Here is a 20,548-nt window from a genome sequence, read left to right on the forward strand (position 1 = left end):
CCTGCTCCCAGACTACCAATAACCAGCAAAAATCTATTTAAGCATAAAAATTCAAAAAGAAAAAATAATATAGCACCTTCAACTGCACCACAGGCTAAAACAGTTAAATGTGGTCTATTAAACATTAGGTCTCTCTCTTCTAAGTCCCTGTTGGTAAATGATATAATAATTGATCAACATATTGATTTATTCTGCCTAACAGAAACCTGGTTACAGCAGGATGAATATGCTAGTTTAAATGAGTCAACACCCCCGAGTCACACTAACTGTCACAATGCTCGGAGCACGGGCCGGGGCGGAGGATTAGCAGCAATCTTCCATTCCAGCTTATTAATTAATCAAAAACCCAGACAGAGCTTTAATTCATTTGAAAGCTTGTCTCTTAGTCTTGGCCATCCAAATTGGAAGTCCCAAAAACCAGTTTTATTTGTTATTATCTATCGTCCACCTGGTCGTTACTGTGAGTTTCTCTGTGAATTTTCAGACCTTTTGTCTGACTTAGTGCTTAGCTCAGATAAGATAATTATAGTGGGCGATTTTAACATCCACACAGATGCTGAGAATGACAGCCTCAACACTGCATTTAATCTATTATTAGACTCTATTGGCTTTGCTCAAAAAGTAAATGAGTCCACCCACCACTTTAATCATATCTTAGATCTTGTTCTGACTTATGGTATGGAAATAGAAGACTTAACAGTATTCCCTGAAAACTCCCTTCTGTCTGATCATTTCTTAATAACATTTACATTTACTCTGATGGACTACCCAGCAGTGGGGAATAAGTTTCATTACACTAGAAGTCTTTCAGAAAGCGCTGTAACTAGGTTTAAGGATATGATTCCTTCTTTATGTTCTCTAATGCCATATACCAACACAGTGCAGAGTAGCTACCTAAACTCTGTAAGGGAGATAGAGTATCTCGTCAATAGTTTTACATCCTCATTGAAGACAACTTTGGATGCTGTAGCTCCTCTGAAAAAGAGAGCTTTAAATCAGAAGTGTCTGACTCCGTGGTATAACTCACAAACTCGTAGCTTAAAGCAGATAACCCGTAAGTTGGAGAGGAAATGGCGTCTCACTAATTTAGATGATCTTCACTTAGCCTGGAAAAAGAGTCTGTTGCTCTATAAAAAAGCCCTCCGTAAAGCTAGGACATCTTTCTACTCATCACTAATTGAAGAAAATAAGAACAACCCCAGGTTTCTTTTCAGCACTGTGGCCAGGCTGACAAAGAGTCAGACCTCTATTGAGCTGAGTATTCCATTAACTTTAACTAGTAATGACTTCATGACTTTCTTTGCTAACAAAATTTTAACAGAGAAAAAATTACTCATAACCATCCCAAAGACGTATCGTTATCTTTGGCTGCTTTCAGTGATGCCGGTATTTGGTTAGACTCTTTCTCTCCGATTGTTCTGTCTGAGTTATTTTCATTAGTTACTTCATCCAAACCATCAACATGTTTATTAGACCCCATTCCTACCAGGCTACTCAAGGAAGCCCTACCATTATTTAATGCTTCGATCTTAAATATGATCAATCTATCTTTGTTAGTTGGCTATGTACCACAGGCTTTTAAGGTGGCAGTAATTAAACCATTACTTAAAAAGCCATCACTTGACCCAGCTATCTTAGCTAATTATAGGCCAATCTCCAACCTTCCTTTTCTCTCAAAAATTCTTGAAAGGGTAGTTGTAAAACAGCTAACTGATCATCTGCAGAGGAATGGTCTATTTGAAGAGTTTCAGTCAGGTTTTAGAATTCATCATAGTGCAGAAACAGCATTAGTGAAGGTTACAAATGATCTTCTTATGGCCTCGGACAGTGGACTCATCTCTGTGCTTGTTCTGTTAGACCTCAGTGCTGCTTTTGATACTGTTGACCATAAAATTTTATTACAGAGATTAGAGCATGCCATAGGTATTAAAGGCACTGCGCTGCGGTGGTTTGAATCATATTTGTCTAATAGATTACAATTTGTTCATGTAAATGGGGAATCTTCTTCACAGACTAAAGTTAATTATGGAGTTCCACAAGGTTCTGTGCTAGGACCAATTTTATTCACTTTATACATGCTTCCCTTAGGCAGTATTATTAGACGGTATTGCTTAAATTTTCATTGTTATGCAGATGATACCCAGCTTTATCTATCCATGAAGCCAGAGGACACACACCAATTAGCTAAACTGCAGGATTGTCTTACAGACATAAAGACATGGATGACCTCTAATTTCCTGCTTTTAAACTCAGATAAAACTGAAGTTATTGTACTTGGCCCCACAAATCTTAGAAACATGGTGTCTAACCAGATCCTTACTCTGGATGGCATTACCCTGACCTCTAGTAATACTGTGAGAAATCTTGGAGTCATTTTTGATCAGGATATGTCATTCAAAGCGCATATTAAACAAATATGTAGGACTGCTTTTTTGCATTTACGCAATATCTCTAAAATCAGAAAGGTCTTGTCTCAGAGTGATGCTGAAAAACTAATTCATGCATTTATTTCCTCTAGGCTGGACTATTGTAATTCATTATTATCAGGTTGTCCTAAAAGTTCCCTAAAAAGCCTTCAGTTAATTCAAAATGCTGCAGCTAGAGTACAGACGGGGACTAGAAGGAGAGAGCATATCTCACCCATATTGGCCTCTCTTCATTGGCTTCCTGTTAATTCTAGAATATAATTTAAAATTCTTCTTCTTACTTATAAGGTTTTGAATAATCAGGTCCCATCTTATCTTAGGGACCTCGTAGTACCATATCACCCCAATAGAGCGCTTCGCTCTCAGACTGCAGGCTTACTTGTAGTTCCTAGGGTTTGTAAGAGTAGAATGGGAGGCAGGGCCTTCAGCTTTCAGGCTCCTCTCCTGTGGAACCAGCTCCCAATTCAGATCAGGGAGACAGACACCCTCTCTACTTTTAAGATTAGGCTTAAAACTTTCCTTTTTGCTAAAGCTTATAGTTAGGGCTGGATCAGGTGACCCTGAACCATCCCTTAGTTATGCTGCTATAGACGTAGACTGCTGGGGGGTTCCCATGATGCACTGTTTCTTTCTCTTTTTGCTCTGTATGCACCACTCTGCATTTAATCATTAGTGATTGATCTCTGCTCCCCTCCACAGCATGTCTTTTTCCTGGTTCTCTCCCTCAGCCCCAACCAGTCCCAGCAGAAGACTGCCCCTCCCTGAGCCTGGTTCTGCTGGAGGTTTCTTCCTGTTAAAAGGGAGTTTTTCCTTCCCACTGTAGCCAAGTGCTTGCTCACAGGGGGTCGTTTTGACCGTTGGGGTTTTACATAATTGCCTTACAATATAAAGCGCCTTGGGGCAACTGTTTGTTGTGATTTGGCGCTATATAAAAAAATTGATTGAATTGATTGATTGCCATCGTTTTAAACGTGCTTTAGAAATAAAGGTTGAGTTGAGTTGACTGGACAGGGCTGCAGGACAGCAAGTTTAAACAAGATCTAAATGGGACTTTGTTTAGTTGACTCCATTCTTCGCAAGTATAGACGGGGGGATGAAAGTGATGGATCAAAGTAATTCTGATGTCTGTTTTCTCTCCCACCACAGTGGGTTGATGGAAGAGGAAAGAGAGGGTTGAGGAGTGATTTGAAGTGTCAAGACCACTTGGCTCGAAAGGGTTGAGACATCACTGGGAATCCACACAGATTGTCGGTTTAAGCAAAATGATAATTTATTAAAGAAGTCATTGTGTGTGATAGGAAATTGAAAATTTGAGGGTTTTTTGGCAGCACCTTTGCATTGAAGTAATTTTTCCAGCATGGAGATTATTGTATTTTGCTGTATCTAAGGTGTGTCGAGAGCCTTTGCAATAGGCAATTTGATGATTACTTTGTGGATGTTCACAGTTTGTTTACAATCTGTTTCATTCTATGATAGTCATGTATGGGGCCCTCATTTGAGGGGTGTGTGCTGTGGTACCCTTCAATATTTGAGCAAACCCTGGAGTCACATGCAGCCGGGGTTCATATATGCAAATATCAGATTATCCCTGAATGTTCTCACTCAAATGTTGGTATCCCTTTTGGTTGTTCAAAATATCATGGCCTATGGCTCTATATGCTGGGGACTGTGAAATGGACAGAAAGGGACATTTCAGATTGCAAAGCTGTCTTTGTCAGGGGGCAGCTCGGTCAAAAAACAAAAAACAAAAAACAAAACAACAACAAAAAACAAACAAACAAATGCCCTATCCATGATATACTGCTGTGTAAGTCCCACAAGGTGTTAACAAGGTTTTAATGTTCAGCACTAAACACAAAAACTCGCCAATCCAGAAATATTAAAAGTTTAAAAGGCATCATTTCAAAGAAGCTTGAATTATTACTATTGTAATTTTTAATGTCATTAATAAATTCAAACATATAAAAGCTGAAGGGTGCACAAACATTTTGGATGCGCTGCACACGCTCTACAGTGCATCCAGAAAGTATTCACAGCGCTCGCTTCTTTATCCAAATTTTATGTTCTGGACTTACTCCAAATGAATCAAACTCATTTTTTTCCTCAAACTTCTATAAACAATACCCCATTATAACAATGTATTCACAGCCTTAACCATGAAGCTTAAAATTGAGCTCAGGTGCATCCTGTTTCCACTGATCATCCTTGAGATGTTTCTACAGCTTAACTGGAGTCCACCTAGGCTTAATTCAGTTTACTGGTCATGATTTGGAAAGACACACACCTGTCTACATATAAGGTCCTACAGTTGACAGTGCATGTCAGAGCACAAACCAAGCATGAAGTCAAAGGAATCGTCTTTTGACCTCAAAGACAGGATTGTCTGGAAGCACACATCTGGGGAAGGGTACAGAAACATTTCTGTTGCTTTGAAGGTCCTAATGAGGACAGTGTCCTCTGTCATCCGTAAAGAAGTTCAGAATCCACCAGGACTGTTCCTACAGCTGGCTGCCCACCTGTCTAAACTGAGCAATCGGGGGGACGGGCCTTAGTTGAGGAGGTGACCAAGAACCCCAACGGTCACTCTGCTCCAGCATTCCGCTGTGGAGAGAGGAGAACTTTCCAGAAGGGCAACCATCTCTGCAGCAGTCCACCAATCAGGCCTGTATGGTAGAGTGGCCAGATGGAAGCCATTCTGTAGTAAAAGGCACATGGCAGCCCACCTGGAGTTTGCCAAAAGGCACCTGAAGGACTCAAATGCCATGAGAAACAAAATTCTCCAGTCTGATGAGACAAAGACTGAACTCTTTGACATGAAGCCTGGCATCATGTTTGGAGGAAACCAGGGACCATCCCTACAGTGAAGCATGGTGGTGACAGTATCATGCTGTGGGGATGTTTTTCAGAGATAGGAACTGGGAGACTAGCCAGGATTGAGGGAAAGATGAATGCAGCAATGTACAGAGACATCCTGGATGAAAACCTTCTCCAGAGCGCTCTTGACCTCAGACTAGGGCCACGGTTCATCTTTCAGCAGGACAATGACTGTAAGCACACAGCCAAGATATCAAAGGAGAGGCTTCAGGACAACTCTGTCATTGTGCTTGAGTGGCCCAGCCAGAGCCCAGACCTGAATCTGATTGAGCAGTTATGGAGAGATCTGAAAATGGTGGTGCATCGACACCCTCCATCCAACCTGATGAAGCTTCAGAGGTGCTGCAACGAGGAATGGGCAAACCTGACCAAAGATAGGTGCGTCAAGCTTGTGGCATCATATTCAAGAAGACTTGAGGCTGTAACTGCTGCCAAAGGTGGATCGACAAAGTATTGAGCTAAGGGTGTGAATACTTCTTTTTTTAATTTTTAATAAATTTGCCAAAAAAAAAAAAAAAAAAAGTTTTCATGTTGTCCTTAGGGGGTGTTGTGAGTAGAATTTTGAGGAAAAAATGAATTTACTCAATTTTGGAATAAGGCTGCAACATAAAATGTGGAAAAAGTGAAGCGCTGTGAATACTTTCCGGATGCACAGTGTACAGCACGACTTTACTTATGTGCTTAGTACACTTTATTATATATACTTAGTTTTTGGAAGTGTTTGGTCATTATAGTCTGAGAGGATCTCAGTAAACACTGTGCCAGGTATTTATCTGCCAGCTGCTTTAAAATCCTAACACACACAGCAGGCTACGATATGACTTCAAACTCTGTCGAACAGAACTTTTCTTTTGTCAGTTCTCTCTGACTCTGAATTGTGCCCAATATTTTTTGAAAATGGTCTCTCCCAAATCACATTACACACACACACACAGACACACACACACGCACACACAAGAATCATCTCACTGTAAAAGTTAGAATGACTAATGAAATTTCTTTGTCTAAAAACATTCTTAATAATACACATCTATCATTTGACTTCTCCACTTAAAATTGCAACAGGTGTAGAGATGAAGTCAGATTGAACATTTTTTTCCAAACTATGATTTGATCTTATCACTTGAAAGCCATATTGCATGATATGATGCATAACCAATAAAATTGTTTTGTTGTATCAATAATATGGCTTACAGAGTGCTGAAATGCCACTCTTCTCATATGTTACTTTAATGACCTAAACCTCCTTTTGTTTCAGTACAGCATACAGTATAATCTGTATGCTGTGGGTAATATATGCAGCCCTGTCTGTACTGTATCTGCTCTTATCTACTGGAAGTGTTGGAGAATATTCTCCTCCTTGGCAGAGTAATTGGTTGGTTATGTCAGAATGACTCAGTGAGAAAATGACGGCCAACAGAAAATTCCTCCCTCCTGTTGTGATCATTCTCTACTACTCAATATTAAAAATGACATATTAAAGAATATTACCTAGGAAGCACCAGACTAAAACCAATGTGAGTCCATTTTAATGGCGCACTGCTCGCTCATCAACGCCAATACTCGCTAAGTGTTATTATGAATTAGCTGTGCATGCCTAACGGCAGGGTGGAGAGTGATAGAAGGATTCTTGTCTGAGAGAAAGAACGCCCAGCCTTTTAGTAAATGTAGTTACTACAAACTCACATATGATACTGTGCAAAGATGTAAAATGAAAATTTTTATAGAAGCAATGCAAATATTAGTTTTTATTCATCCAAATGCATAATAGTCAAAACATCAACAAAACTTAAATGAACATCTGGAGTAAGCAACATCTGTCTTCTGAAGAGCATCAGTTCTCTGAGATACACCTGCACATAGCCAAGAGATTTGTAGGCATGTAGTACAATGCACAATTAAACAATTATATGGGTACAAAGCAACTCAACTAGCTAACTACAGGGACTGATGATGAACAATCTAATACGCCGTTTGAAACACAGCCATTAATTGAACCAGAAACAGCTGTGCAGGAGAATTAAAACTGGTTGATTGATTGATTTGGTAAAATAATACAAAAAAAATGTAATTTCCCATTAAAATACACAGAGCACAAGAAAGTGAAAAACACTTGTTTCCATTGTGGTCCGGTTAAGTAAGAGTTTCCTAACTCCTAGTGATAGATTAATTTTAAAAATGTTTCACCATTGTATAACTGAACACAATAACTGAGCAGTAAGACACAACACTGTCTTTCTGCATCCTCAAGGCGTTTCAGTAAAAAAAAAAAAAAAAAATTAAGGTGGAAGAACAAAGACAGGGGCAGTGTCAAGGATAGCAGATGAAAAGGTTGACCAAGGAAAGACCATGCACCATATTGACTTCGTTCACAGTTCGAAGTTGTGCAATGGTGCCAGTGGTGGGCACAGCTAACCAAAAAGTTAGCTTCGATAAGTGGTAATCAGCTAACTGAAAAGTTTTTTAACGCTAAACCAATAAACTGCCTAAAACGTATCGGAAGCTACAGATAACCGATTACTTTACATTTTGCCTCCCATACGCTCTCAGCTACTAAGAAGCTGATTTTGAGTTTAAACACTGCCAAAGCTTCTGATAGAACCAACGGCGATCACAAACCCAAACAGCCAATGAGCCAGCACTTGTCTTTGTGCGCTCTGCCCCCTGCTGTAGGAGAACGTCATTTACCCTGACAGGATACAGTGGTGCCGCGATGAGGCCAAGGTCTTGAAATGGAAAGCAGGTTTGAATTATGGTTTTGCTTTAAAAATAAAATTATTCCGGATAGAATAAGTACATTAATGTAAACTCTTAAAATGTACAAAGCAATATATAACACATATCTCTTAATTTTAAAATAATGCACTAATTCTGAAGATTTGAACATTAACACACCAAAGGGATTATGGATAAACTAAGACTCCACTCATACTGATTGGTTGATTCATTCATTCTATGTAAAACCAACACAAGTGAATCAATGTAATGTGTTGGTGTTTACAAATAAATGTGCTTTTGTAAAATATGTATTTTTTTTAAAAATTTGTATAAAAAAAGAAAGAAATTTTCAAGATACCGCTAGACTATGACTAAGCGCACGCGTGATGACATCACAACTCTATCTGGTTAGGGAGACAAGGTTTCTTTTAATAACAAGAACTGTCAAAAAACTTTCTCATGTGTTGGAATTGTGTGGCGATAGGAATCGCCTTTTGAATGCTTGTATATTGATGTCAGTCGCACAAAGAAATCAAATAATAGTGAAAACATGTTTGGTACGGTGTTATAACAGATCAATCAGTTGCTCCGTGAGACGTCATAACATCAAGCCTGGTTCACATGGCAAGATAATTAGGCCGATATCGGACCTGATCTTCCCCTTCCGACAATCTTAAGGACGCCCCGACAATCGTGATGATGCTAAATATCTTATCAGATATTCCTGCCGTGTGTGGTTTGTAAGAGCACTCTGATCTGCTCAGAAGGACGTGAGGAGCTAAATGTGACATGCAGCCAATCAGAAAGCGAGGTGTCTGACCTGAGAATGTTCGTGTGTGAAATCTGTTTGTGTGTGTTGTTTTTACTGTGTGGCTGACACCACACACTGTACAACTAAACCTGTCAGATCTATAATTTGTTTTTATCTCCACGTGTGGGGTCTCTCAGGTTTTGGAAACCTACAGATAATTTTAAAATCCTGCGGTCGATAACACTGTGATATAACCGGTCGCCAGTAGATGGCAGTGTTCTATGTATTTTGACACCGGTTATATCACACAGTCTGAATCACAATTTTGGCTTTTGGAAAAGCAACCTGGGCTTCTTCTGGCATTTTTACATAAAACAAACACAATAACAACATCTATAAACCCAGAGAATATATTCACGAGAGTTTTAGGTACAATATACAAAGAGTTTAATGCTGTTGTGTGTGGAGCCTGATCAGAGCGTCTCAGATGCATTTCTCCTGTTGTGAACTTTTACCCATAATGCACTGCGCGCACACCATGTCCACACTAAAACCTTCAAAATTAGTGCATTACTTTAAAACTAAAACATATATCTGATATTTTCAATTCATAAAATTTCTGACGTGACGTTAATTTAAATAACCTGTCCGAAATTAGTTAGGTTAAAATTCTAACCCTAAGTTAAAACTCTATGCCTCTGGATGAATTGGGTGCTATTGCCAGTGTATTAGTATGGGGTCAAAAGAAATGAGTTTTTTTCTTTTCTATGACCAGTTCTCTGTTGCCTGCAGAGGATAGAGCAGTTTATTCTGGAACCAGCTCTTCTTTGTTTGTAGAGGATAGAACTGCGCATCTACTACCAAAAACTACATCTGCAAAAATGTTAGCGGTCTAAAAATGATCGGACCAAAACGTATCGGAAGATAATTGGTCCGATGATGGTTTTCAAAGTTATCTGAAAAGCTAATCCGATAATGAAAACATCATCTTCGATAATTAGTGGTTAGCGGATTAGAGGAACTGTGCCCACCACTGATTGGTGCCATCAGCTCAGACATGGGACAAACCAGGTAGACAGTGGTGCACACATTCAGTGAACAAATAATCAAACGTCCAATGGGGAAACAAAGCCAAGCAAATGACCAATGCATGAAAACACAAGACCTGGGATGTAGAAAATGGCAGCAGGAACAGAAATATAAAAGCAACATTTTTGTTTTTATTCCCAGTTTTGTTTCATTAAAATAAAAGACTGATTTTTTTTCTATGTAGACAAAAGGCTTATTTAGCTAAATTTTGTTCACAAATTTGTTAAATTCATTGTCGGTGAGCACTTCACCTTTTACCAGTCTCACAACTACCAGATCCAACTTCGTCACCAAATAAAGATCTTTGTTTTAATATAAGCTGCACATTTTAGAGTGACCTATCACTGTGACCAGTTTAAGGCATGCCTGCGCAATAATCATGCGGTCTAATCAGCATCTTGATATGTCATAACAGCCAGGTAGATAGATTAACTTGGGAAAACAGAGCTGCTTACAGATTTCAACAAGTTTGTGAACAAAATTCTTCTCCTTTGGCGTACATAGAAGACGTGTTACATCTTTTTGATCTTTCTTGAGTATATTTGGCTGTAACTAAAAACCAATGACCAGACAGAACAGTACATGGATGTCTTAGGAAGTAACAGTGAAGCATGGTGAAGGGTTCTTGCATATTTGAGATACGAGGTCTATTAGAAAAGTATCCGACCTTATTATTTTTTTCAAAAACCATATGGATTTGAATCACGTGTGATTACATCAGACATGCTTGAACCCTCGTGGGCATGCAAGAGTTTTTTCACGCCTGTCGGTTACGTCATTCGCCCGTGGGCAGTCTTTGAGTGAGGAGTCGCCCACCCTCTCGTCGATTTTTTCATTGTTTAGGAATGGCTCAGAGACTGCTACTTTGTTTGATAAAAATTTTTTCAAAACTGTAAGGCACAACTGAGTGGACACCATTCGATAAATTCAGCTGGTTTTCGTTGAAAATTTTAACAGCTGATGAGAGATTTTGGTCTGGTAGTCTCGCTTTAAGGACGGCCCATGGTGCCTGACGGCGATCTGCGCTCTGAGGCAGCGTTATCTCGCTGTTTCAAGTTGAAAACTTCCACATTTCAGGCTCTGTTCACCCAGTAAGTCGTCAGAGAACAGAGAACTTTCAGAAGAAGTCGGCATGAGGAGTTTATGCGGACATTCCACTGTTAAAGGTCATTTTGTAATGAAAGAACGTGCGGGCAGATTCGCATGTCGGGCCGCACCCGACCGCGGGGGGTCGCGACAGGAAAAACACCTCCGTTGGAAAACTTAACGGGCAAGTTGGAACATGCCCAACTGTTAAACAATTTCTCAGTTACTCACTTGCTGAAAGCCATCAAAAGCCGCCTGAATTTTACAAATGGTTTTCAACACGGAGGTGTTTTTCCTGTCGCGGCGCACACAGATTTGCGTCGTCGTCACAGAAACGACTCGCGAATTTGTGCACACGTTCTTTCATTACAAAATGACCTTTAACAGTGGAATGTCCGCATAAAGTCCTCATGCCGGCCTCTTCTGAATCTTCTCTGTTCTCTCACGACGTCCTGGGTCAACAGAGCCTTAAATTAGGATGATTTCAGCTCGAAACAGCCAGACGACGTCGCCTGGGAGCGCTGCGCGACGTCCCGCTCCGTGGGAAGTCCTTAAAGCGACAGAAACACCCCATAATCTCTCATCAGCCGTTAAACTTTTCACCGAAAACCAGCTGAATTTCTCGAATAGTGTCCACTCGGATATCCATCACAGGTCCGGAAAAAAGTTTGATAAAGCAACGCGCGCCGTCTCCAGCAGCGTCTCAAACAAAGGAATTCAGCCGAGAGGGCTGGACCAGTGCTCACTCAAAGCCTGCCCACAGGGAAATTACGTCACCGACGCGTGAAAAAACTCACGCATGCGCACGAGGGTTCAAGCATGATTGGTGTAATCGCATGTCATTCAAATCCATTTAGTTTTTTCTTTTTTTATAAAACTGCCGGTTAGTTTTATAAGATACCTCGTACATTTCTGCAAATGGAACTGAAACTTCTCCAGAATGAATGGTCTCTAATACTGACAATTACAAGTGGGTATATCCATTGTATAGCAGCATCACTGAAATGTCTGATTTGTTCCCGATTCATTCTGCAGCATAACAACAGCTCCAAAACATACAGCTAAAGATATAAAGAACTTTCTTAAGCAAAAAGAAGAACATGGAGTCCTGGAAGAGATGGTGCAGTAGTCCATTAATTTAATAAAAACAAGTTGCAGTGTGGTTAAAAGCATGGCAGAGCGGCTCACAGAAGTGAGAGCTGTGTAGAAGTCAATGCGGGCAGTTAGATAGGTTGAGACTTTCTTGCTAAGGCAGAAATCACAGACAGTGAAGAAGTGCTCCTGGGTGGTGCATGAGCACATGGCGACTGAGTCACTAAAAGGTTCTGTCATTCACATCTTAGTAGGCACTCACCCACCAAACTACCAGGGCCCTTGATAAGATGGGTAAAGAGAAGGTGGAGCGCCCTGTACATCCACAAGTCTCCCGAGCAGGGTGGAATTTCTGTCATCATCAATTATTCAACAACCATCTTAGATAACATCCACAGGAAGGATGGATGAGGTCTATTTCTGTCTAGTACTTCATAATTATGAAGACAGGAGGGATTTTTTATTTTGTGAGCTTGAGCTTCAGACAGAATAACCAGTATTCTCTCCTGCTCAGGTAAAGGCATGAAATACCTTTTAAAAATTGCTCCTAGCACATTATTTTCTTGTTGTCGACATTCCCAGATGTCAGCACTTTGTACAAGATGGGAAGGGGGCATACTTATTTCTGCAACCTTGAAAATCTGACGTAGGTGTTGCCAAGAGGAAACCATATAAAGATGACAAAATCCTTAGAAAACTGTCTTTTGCCCTGCTCTTTCACACTGTGCCTCCATGTAATGGCTTTACTTCATGGTGCACAATAGTGCAGTGCTACTTCACAGCAGGGGTATGGACAGACGTGAAAAACACAGGAACTATATAACCTGTACTTTTCAGTGAAACAATGCCTTTCCTTTGTACAAGATTTAGGGTCTGACTTACTAAGATAGCAGATAATGAGTGCTAAATTGCACGGAAATTGACAGTTTTGCGGGTGATTTACTAATTGTAACTGAACAATTGATAGTGGCTGGTAACGTGATGTAGACAACAGTATATAAATGAGGATTTTTGCACATTAATGGCTGTAAGCGCATAAAATTCAATCAGCCACTTGCAGGCATGCGCCTTGTGAGTTTTTAATGCATGAATTCTGCCACATAACTGAACATTTCAGGAAAAAAAAAAACACAACAAAACAATCTCCAATGTCAGAAATTTAATTAATGTTCCATCCATGGTATTTAAGTAAACTGGTGAATAATTATGCTGATGCACACAGACAACTGTGCAGACAGAAAAGTGTTCCCTGTGTGCACAGTTCTCTGTGTTCCACCAGCAGAAGACAGTATAATGATTCACCAATTTGCTGAAATACAACCCCTGTTCCCATGCTGTGCATGCTGTGCAAATAGCCAAGATGTCTCACAGACTCTAATATATGCATCTGTGTGTTCTGCAAACAAAGCATGACACATCAGAGACAGTATTGATCAGGTGTCTCCCTAAAATATGTATTTATTCTGCGCTCAGTGCAGAACAGTGCAGAACTATGGTCTGCCTGTTACACATGGACATATTTACGCTTAAAGAAACAAGAAAAAGTAAACAGTTAACTCTTAACTCTATGTCCAGTGTTTACAATGAATGAATGTGTATGAGCAGGTACAGTGTGCAATCTGTCATGATAAGTTAAGGCCAAGCAAAATACATACACTATCAGCACCCGCTAAATTTCCTTTTGACCTTGATAAATTGTGTTGCGTGTGCAACCTCACCTATTTCCATGTTCCCTCCCTCAATTTTGCACACTCAGGTGGACAAACCCCAAACTGAATATTCATGAAGACAAATGCACTAAATAGACAATACGCACTATTTTGCGAAATTAAAAGTCAGTTGTCAGTGCAAACTGTTACTAATTCAGCATGCACTTTTCTTGCGAGTGCTATGGTGTTTTGGCACATTTTAATACACACAAATGTTTAGTAAATCAGGCCTTAAATATTACAATTACTGAACAGGTAAATTTGCTGTCCTAGCCCATCACTGAGTTCATGTGCTTGATATACCAGATGCATTAAGAGACAGGTTGGCTGTTTATTAAGACAGAAGAAGAAAGAAGAAAAAGGGATCAGCAATAAAATCTTTCAAATAATTTCTTCACTGTCTGTAAAGTATGTTGTAGAGTAATAGCTTTCTGTAACAACTGACAGAGAAGCCCAATTGTGTAACAAAATATCACAAAACATTGAGCAGGATTTTCAACAAAATTAACCTAATAGTTTTTCAACATTGTTGAAAAACACTTTTACAATGTCAGAAATCGCTTTAATCTCAAAACACACATCCTGATTGGTGCTCACATAGAGGTGATCCATGAGATCTCTGGAGTGAGATACGCTACATGCAGTTTGTTTACTGTATGCAGGGTTCCAATATCTGTATATGTAGTGATTTGTTGATATTCCCCATATAAGTGAAGGCCAGATGTGGGAATGCAGAATTTTGATTGCCCTTCTCTGTTAGATGCCGGCAGTAATAATAGCATTGGCTATTATTGCTCTGGTAACAAGGTACAGTATGTGCTCTTCTTGCTGCAAGTGTACCTGGGTTTGCAAAATAATTAATTATGCTAAAATGATAACCCTTTCAAAGAATGCTATTGCATTTCTGAAGAATGTCTGTACCAATGGTTCATCCACACATATGATTACCTCAGTCAAGGAGGTAATGTTTTCAGCACCATTTGTCTGTTAACAGCATTATGCAAATACTACACTAATTTTCTTGAAAGGCGGTGAAAGGGTGGAATATGAGCCAAGGAAGAAACTATAAATTTTTGGACTAGATCTGGAAAAAAAAAAAAGGCATTTTCAATATTTTCATGAATTCCTCAAGAGATAAGTTACAGACCATTATGAAAAAAATCATGCATATGTGGAGTGCTGATCTTAATGGGATCTGCTCCAAAAAATGTATAGCTTCTTCCCTGGACTATACTCCATCCCGTCATCAAGTTTCAAGAAAATCATTTTAGAGTTTTTTTGTGTTATCATCCTAAGGGCCCTGTCCCACTGGGGAGAGGATTAATTGCGCATGAATTGAGTATACAAACTGCGGGCGTTCGTTGTCGTCCCCAACAAAAATGGCCAAAAATGACAAATGTCCCAGTATGAATTATGGATATATTAATAATATACATCGAATATATGATGAACAATCATGGTTATATAACGCATGTAGTGAGGAAACTGATCCGACACATTGAGATTATCACGGCAGTATTACGGGTGTATTATGAATGCATAGCGCACAACATCTGCATTGCGGTCATAAAATAAGCTCACTCGGGCCGTCGGCATCACTATTCACACCAACAATACAGCCTCTGGAGCATTTGCTAGACTTGGACAAGTTGATCACAGAGCTGTTCATTTTGTCATGCGAGGGTTAACTGTTCATGAGTTTGGGGAGCGGGAGGGGGGAAGCCGCTCGGGTGTGAGACTGTGTTTTTTTTTTTTTTTTGAGAGTGTCACAGAAAAAAGACGTCAGCATGAGTTGTGGGTAAAAAGCAACTCTTCCTTTTGTTGGTGTTAAATAAAAGTCCTGGATTGCAGCAGCTACGTCTTTGTGGAACTACACAGCTGGACCGGCACTGACTGGCAGGTATGTCGCTTTCTGCCACATATAATACTTTGGGTTTACGAAACGTGTTTGTTATGCATTCACAGATTTTCCGCAAATCAGCTGCAAAGCAGATGTAATAAAAACGCTTTATTCGTGGCCAATTTGTATGCATTTGCTACAACATATTTTAGTTTGTGACGTGAACATGATGGGCATGATATGTATCTGTTTTACACACTGTCCCGGTCCACTGCCAAGTCACAAATTCCCGTCAGTTGTGGATATCAGCGGTTAACGGCAGATATACAGCGCATAGAGTGAGTATGTATTGTGTATGAATTGAGTATATATGGAGTATGTAAAGCGGATGTCATCCGCATTCAGATTTTTGAACAGCTCAAAAATCCTGGCTGTGGACATGCGTGCCTCTGCGGATGATCACAGACGTGTTCAGATGACGGCCGACTCATACAGGCATGTTACACGGATATTGTGGATGTTTGGCGAATATGGGCCAATTTTGTGCGCAATCCATACGCAAATCCTCCTAAACGCCAGTGGGACAGGGCCCTAACATTTATATCAAATATTTACTAACAGTGAAGAGATATATGCTTCTCCATGACTCCTCTATTGTTTCACTTGTTAGTCTGTGAGAGAAAAACAAGGCAATTATAAAGGGAGCATCTTATTAACACCTTAACATTTTATACTAAAATTTCAACTAATAAATACCCAAATCCCATGTATTCTCAGTTTAAACTAACGGGATAAATGCCATCAATTCTGGCTTCATGAATGTTTTCTGCTGGAAGAAGTCGTATGTAGGCCCTGAGGCCCATTGGTGCCGGTGTGTATCCCTAGCTTCTGTAGTGTAAAGTGAATGAGAGATTACGACTGTCCCTGGGCTGGATGTCAGTCACACGTCTGCTACGTCCCCAGCCAAGGCTGGTATCCATTTATAGCAGGGTGTTCTGGAACAATGTAGATGAAGTATCTTGTCCAGGGACACAGGCAAGTAGTTTGACTGGGAAACAAACACAAGTCAAAATATTGGGAGCCAAACTCCTTTTTTCCACTTATTTCTTTTATACACCTTGTATAAATGCTTCACTTTAATTTCTACCATTTATCACCTTCTCAAGCCACTGAATTACAACCTATTCTGTCTAAACTCAAGGTACATTGATTAACACTAATGTTTACTAACCGATTTGTGTCTAATTAGTAGCTGACACAAATGGGCTGTGAAATGGTCTTTTCCTGTCTTTGAGACTTTTTAAAACTACTATTCTTTTCTTTTTCTTATTCAGCAATCAGCCTTACATTTGTGTATAGTGGGCATTATTCTTAATGAAAAATGCATGCAGGATTTGACTGAGGACAAACCAGGGTTGATACACATTAAGGGTCAACCTGGATGGTGCACATTCAACTTGACCCTAATAGGTTTTTTTCTGTACACGTTTGATACAAGTAATTTAGTTACAAATACTGAACAAGGCTTATTATTGGGGGGGAATAAAACGCAAAAATTCAATGTCAAGTTGTTGGCCAACAATGGGAACAAAGGTTGGGAACCGTTTCAACGTTCTTGGAATGAAAAGTGGCAGATTATTTTGGCCTTGAGTGCACGTGTGTAACTCTGGTCTGTGCACGTGTCCGTTCATGCCTTGTGTTTTGACGTGCACTGACAGTGTATAAAGGATATGAGAAATTTTGATGTGTAACAGAAACTTTTTCCAAACACATGCGGCTATTTCTGTCACTCTCTGCCTTTTGGCTGTGGTGCTGAGCCCCAACTATGATGCGGTGCAAAGACACGGCGGAACACGTGCTGGGTGGGTGGGGGGTGTCATATGAGACCTGAGCTGGTCCCTGGTGAACACCGTTCTACTACACCGGCCCTGTCAGTCACACGGGCAGTCAGTCAACGTGAGGATGGAAGGTACTCGCTGCGAGGAGGAGTCCCGCTGAACGGCAGGAAGACAACTGCTCCCCTCTGGTCTATCACAATCCACTGAGCCAATCAAATGATGCAGAATACCTCGAGAGGCCCGCAAGGTAAAGGAGGACTTAATGTCACACTTGCTCCCACTGAGGTCTGTTCCTGTCAATTATCGTAAGTGACACACGGTGACGTGGAAAACTGCTGCTGCCCTCCACAGCGTCAGGTGACCATACAAGCAGCATGTATAAAACGGCCATCGATGAAACTCTGGAAGGTGTTAATCCCGAACTAATGAACTCTACCTCTGCCTGTAGCTTTCTAGCTGCACCCCTGGAAGGCTCCACCTGTGTGTATGTGAGTGTGTGTGTGTGAGTCAGAAAGAGAAGGACAAGCTCCACTCTCCTGTTCCTCTGCCTGACAGGCAGAACTCAGCCACACAATTTCACGGTTTATGGGCAGTACACACCACTGCCTTTCCATCCCAAAAACCCAGAGACCCACAGTGTGTGCGGGTGTGGGTGGGTTCATGACACACAACACACACACACACACACACACACACACACACACACACACACACACACACCCACACACACACACACACACCACACACACACACACACACACACACCACACACACATCACTGCTATTACACTGAGGAAAAGACTGAATCAAATATAAATCCTTCAATGAACCCCCCTGGAATTGAAAAATATGAATGGACTTACCATTTTGTTATTGATTTCATGAAAATGAATTTCACAGACTTTCTCTACGATGTCTTCACTCTCAAAAGTTATGAAACCAAATCCTATTCAAAGAGAAAATGGGAGGGGGGTGGGACACACACACACACACACACACACACACCCACACACACACACACACACACACACACACACACACACACACACACGTACACAGACAGAGACAAAGATTTAAGTTAGTTGGTTCACAAAACTTCAGAAACTAAAAAGAAAATACACAACAGCTTGGATGATTATCAGGTTCCAGATCCAGAAACTAAATGCGTACATCTTTGGAGTTTTGCTTGAGAATAGAACAAGTGAACAAGACAGACATTGTCCTCTTTAAATCATGAATATGATGAAATCTGCCACATTATTAAGGGCACTCGAGGACCTCTTCTACAAAGAGAAGATGGAAAAACAGCACAAAGCTCATTTAATGAGATTCAGTGAGCTGGGGCCCATGATCTGAATTTCATTAAATGCATTTTGTGTTCTTTTTATTGAAATCTGACTGTATAACAAGCCCTCGTTTTTATGTAAATGCCGAGCCTTAAAATGAATGTGTCATTGACGGTGGGATTTTCATGCCATGTTTATAGGATAAAAGCTTAACCCCTCTTTTAACACAAAGACAGACGATGGTTTCAGACTTTTGAACACAAGTGGACTGCAATTCTCTCCTCTGTGTTTTGATGGTGATGCACAAAGCAATCTCGCTTCTGGATTGCTCAGCTTGAAAGGAAAACTGATATTCTATTGCATTTGCAAAAGACGAAAGCGCACAAAAAAGGAACACAGTTAGTGAAGAAGGCAGCAAGTGGGATCGAAAAGAAATGAGTTTCACTTCGAAGCAGCAAACGACACAATGAAGGAAAATCACCTCAGACTCATCTTAAATATTCATCGCTACAAACAACAAACCAACTGACTGACATACATCCCCAAGACATCAATCTATTAGCATCCATTAGCAACAGGCCTGTCTTCCGCTATATGCCGAACATGCACGCCGCTGAAGGCATCACAAGGGGAACGGAGGGAATGCTGGAAGTATGGCTGCAGCGATACCAAATAATGTAGTATGGATGATACTTTCTACAGTAACATGTTTCATCAACGCTGTTTCCTCAACCTTTGACAAAAAGCAGAGAAGTTTGACCACATCATGCCCATTTTGGCATCCCTACAATGGCTTCCAGTCACTGCAAGATCAGATATTAAGGTACTGTGATTAGTTTAAAAAATTGTTCATGGACTTCCACCTCCCTATCTGGCTGAATTGGTAAGCCCCTATGTACCAGCTTGGGCCTTGGGTTCACAGGGCACAGGACCTTTTTGTGTTCCGTGAGTGAATAAAAAGTCTGCCGGTCACAGAGCTTTCTCCTAACGTGCACCAGCTCTGTGGAATGATCTCCCTGCACACATACGACAGACGGATACTGTGGAGACTTTTAAATCACATTGGAAGACTCATTTGTTTTCCTTGATTTATCATTAGTTTTACTGTGTTATAATGTGTTTTTATTCTTGTGTTCTTTTATGGTTTTGTCTTTTTATTGTGTTTTTACATTTTTTATTCAGTTTTTTCTGTTTTTATGTTGTGTGAAGCGCCCTGAGGCGATCTCATCGTGAATTGGCGCTATATCAATCAATCAATCAATCAATCAATTTTTTTATATAGCGCCAAATCACAACAAACAGTTGCCCCAAGGCGCTTTATATTGTAAGGCAAGGCCATACAATAATTATGTAAAACCCCAACGGTCAAAACGACCCCCTGTGAGCAAGCACTTGGCTACAGTGGGAAGGAAAAACTCCCTTTTAACAGGAAGAAACCTCCAGCAGAACCAGGCTCAGGGAGGGGCAGTCTTCTGCTGGGACTGGTTGGGGCTGAGGGAGAGAACCAGGAAAAAGACATGCTGTGGAGGGGAGCAGAGATCGATCACTAATGATTAAATGCAGCGTGGTGCATACAGAGCAAAAAGAGAAAGAAACAGTGCATCATGGGAACCCCCCAGCAGTCTACGTCTATAGCAGCATACAATAATAATAACAATAATTTGATACAGAAATTCTGCACAAATAAAACTCAAATATGAAAGTCAAAACATTCGACCAAATGCCTCCTTCCATGCAAATTATGGGATATTACTAATGTGTGTATTCATATGGGATTAGTATAAACTGAAGTTAAATGAGGTACAACACCGTGCAAAAGTTTTAGATACCCTGCAGAAT

The 20,548-nt window shown here is 40.4% G+C and overlaps 1 protein-coding gene across 6 annotated transcripts in view; it reads right to left on the reverse strand.

Moving 5' to 3' along the window:
- The window catches only part of msi2b (musashi RNA-binding protein 2b), a 965,373-nt gene that overhangs the window by 226,915 nt on the left and 717,910 nt on the right, over positions 1-20,548 (reverse strand). For all 6 annotated transcript variants that reach the window (XM_034178760.1, XM_034178765.1, XM_034178763.1 and 3 more), the window contains exon 8: positions 18,287-18,369. In XM_034178760.1, coding sequence (XP_034034651.1) covers positions 18,287-18,369 — 83 coding nt within the window. The remainder of the gene's footprint in view (positions 1-18,286; positions 18,370-20,548) is intronic.

The sequence above is a fragment of the Thalassophryne amazonica genome, chromosome 9 (genome assembly GCF_902500255.1).
Source record: "Thalassophryne amazonica chromosome 9, fThaAma1.1, whole genome shotgun sequence".
NCBI lineage: Eukaryota > Metazoa > Chordata > Actinopteri > Batrachoidiformes > Batrachoididae > Thalassophryne > Thalassophryne amazonica.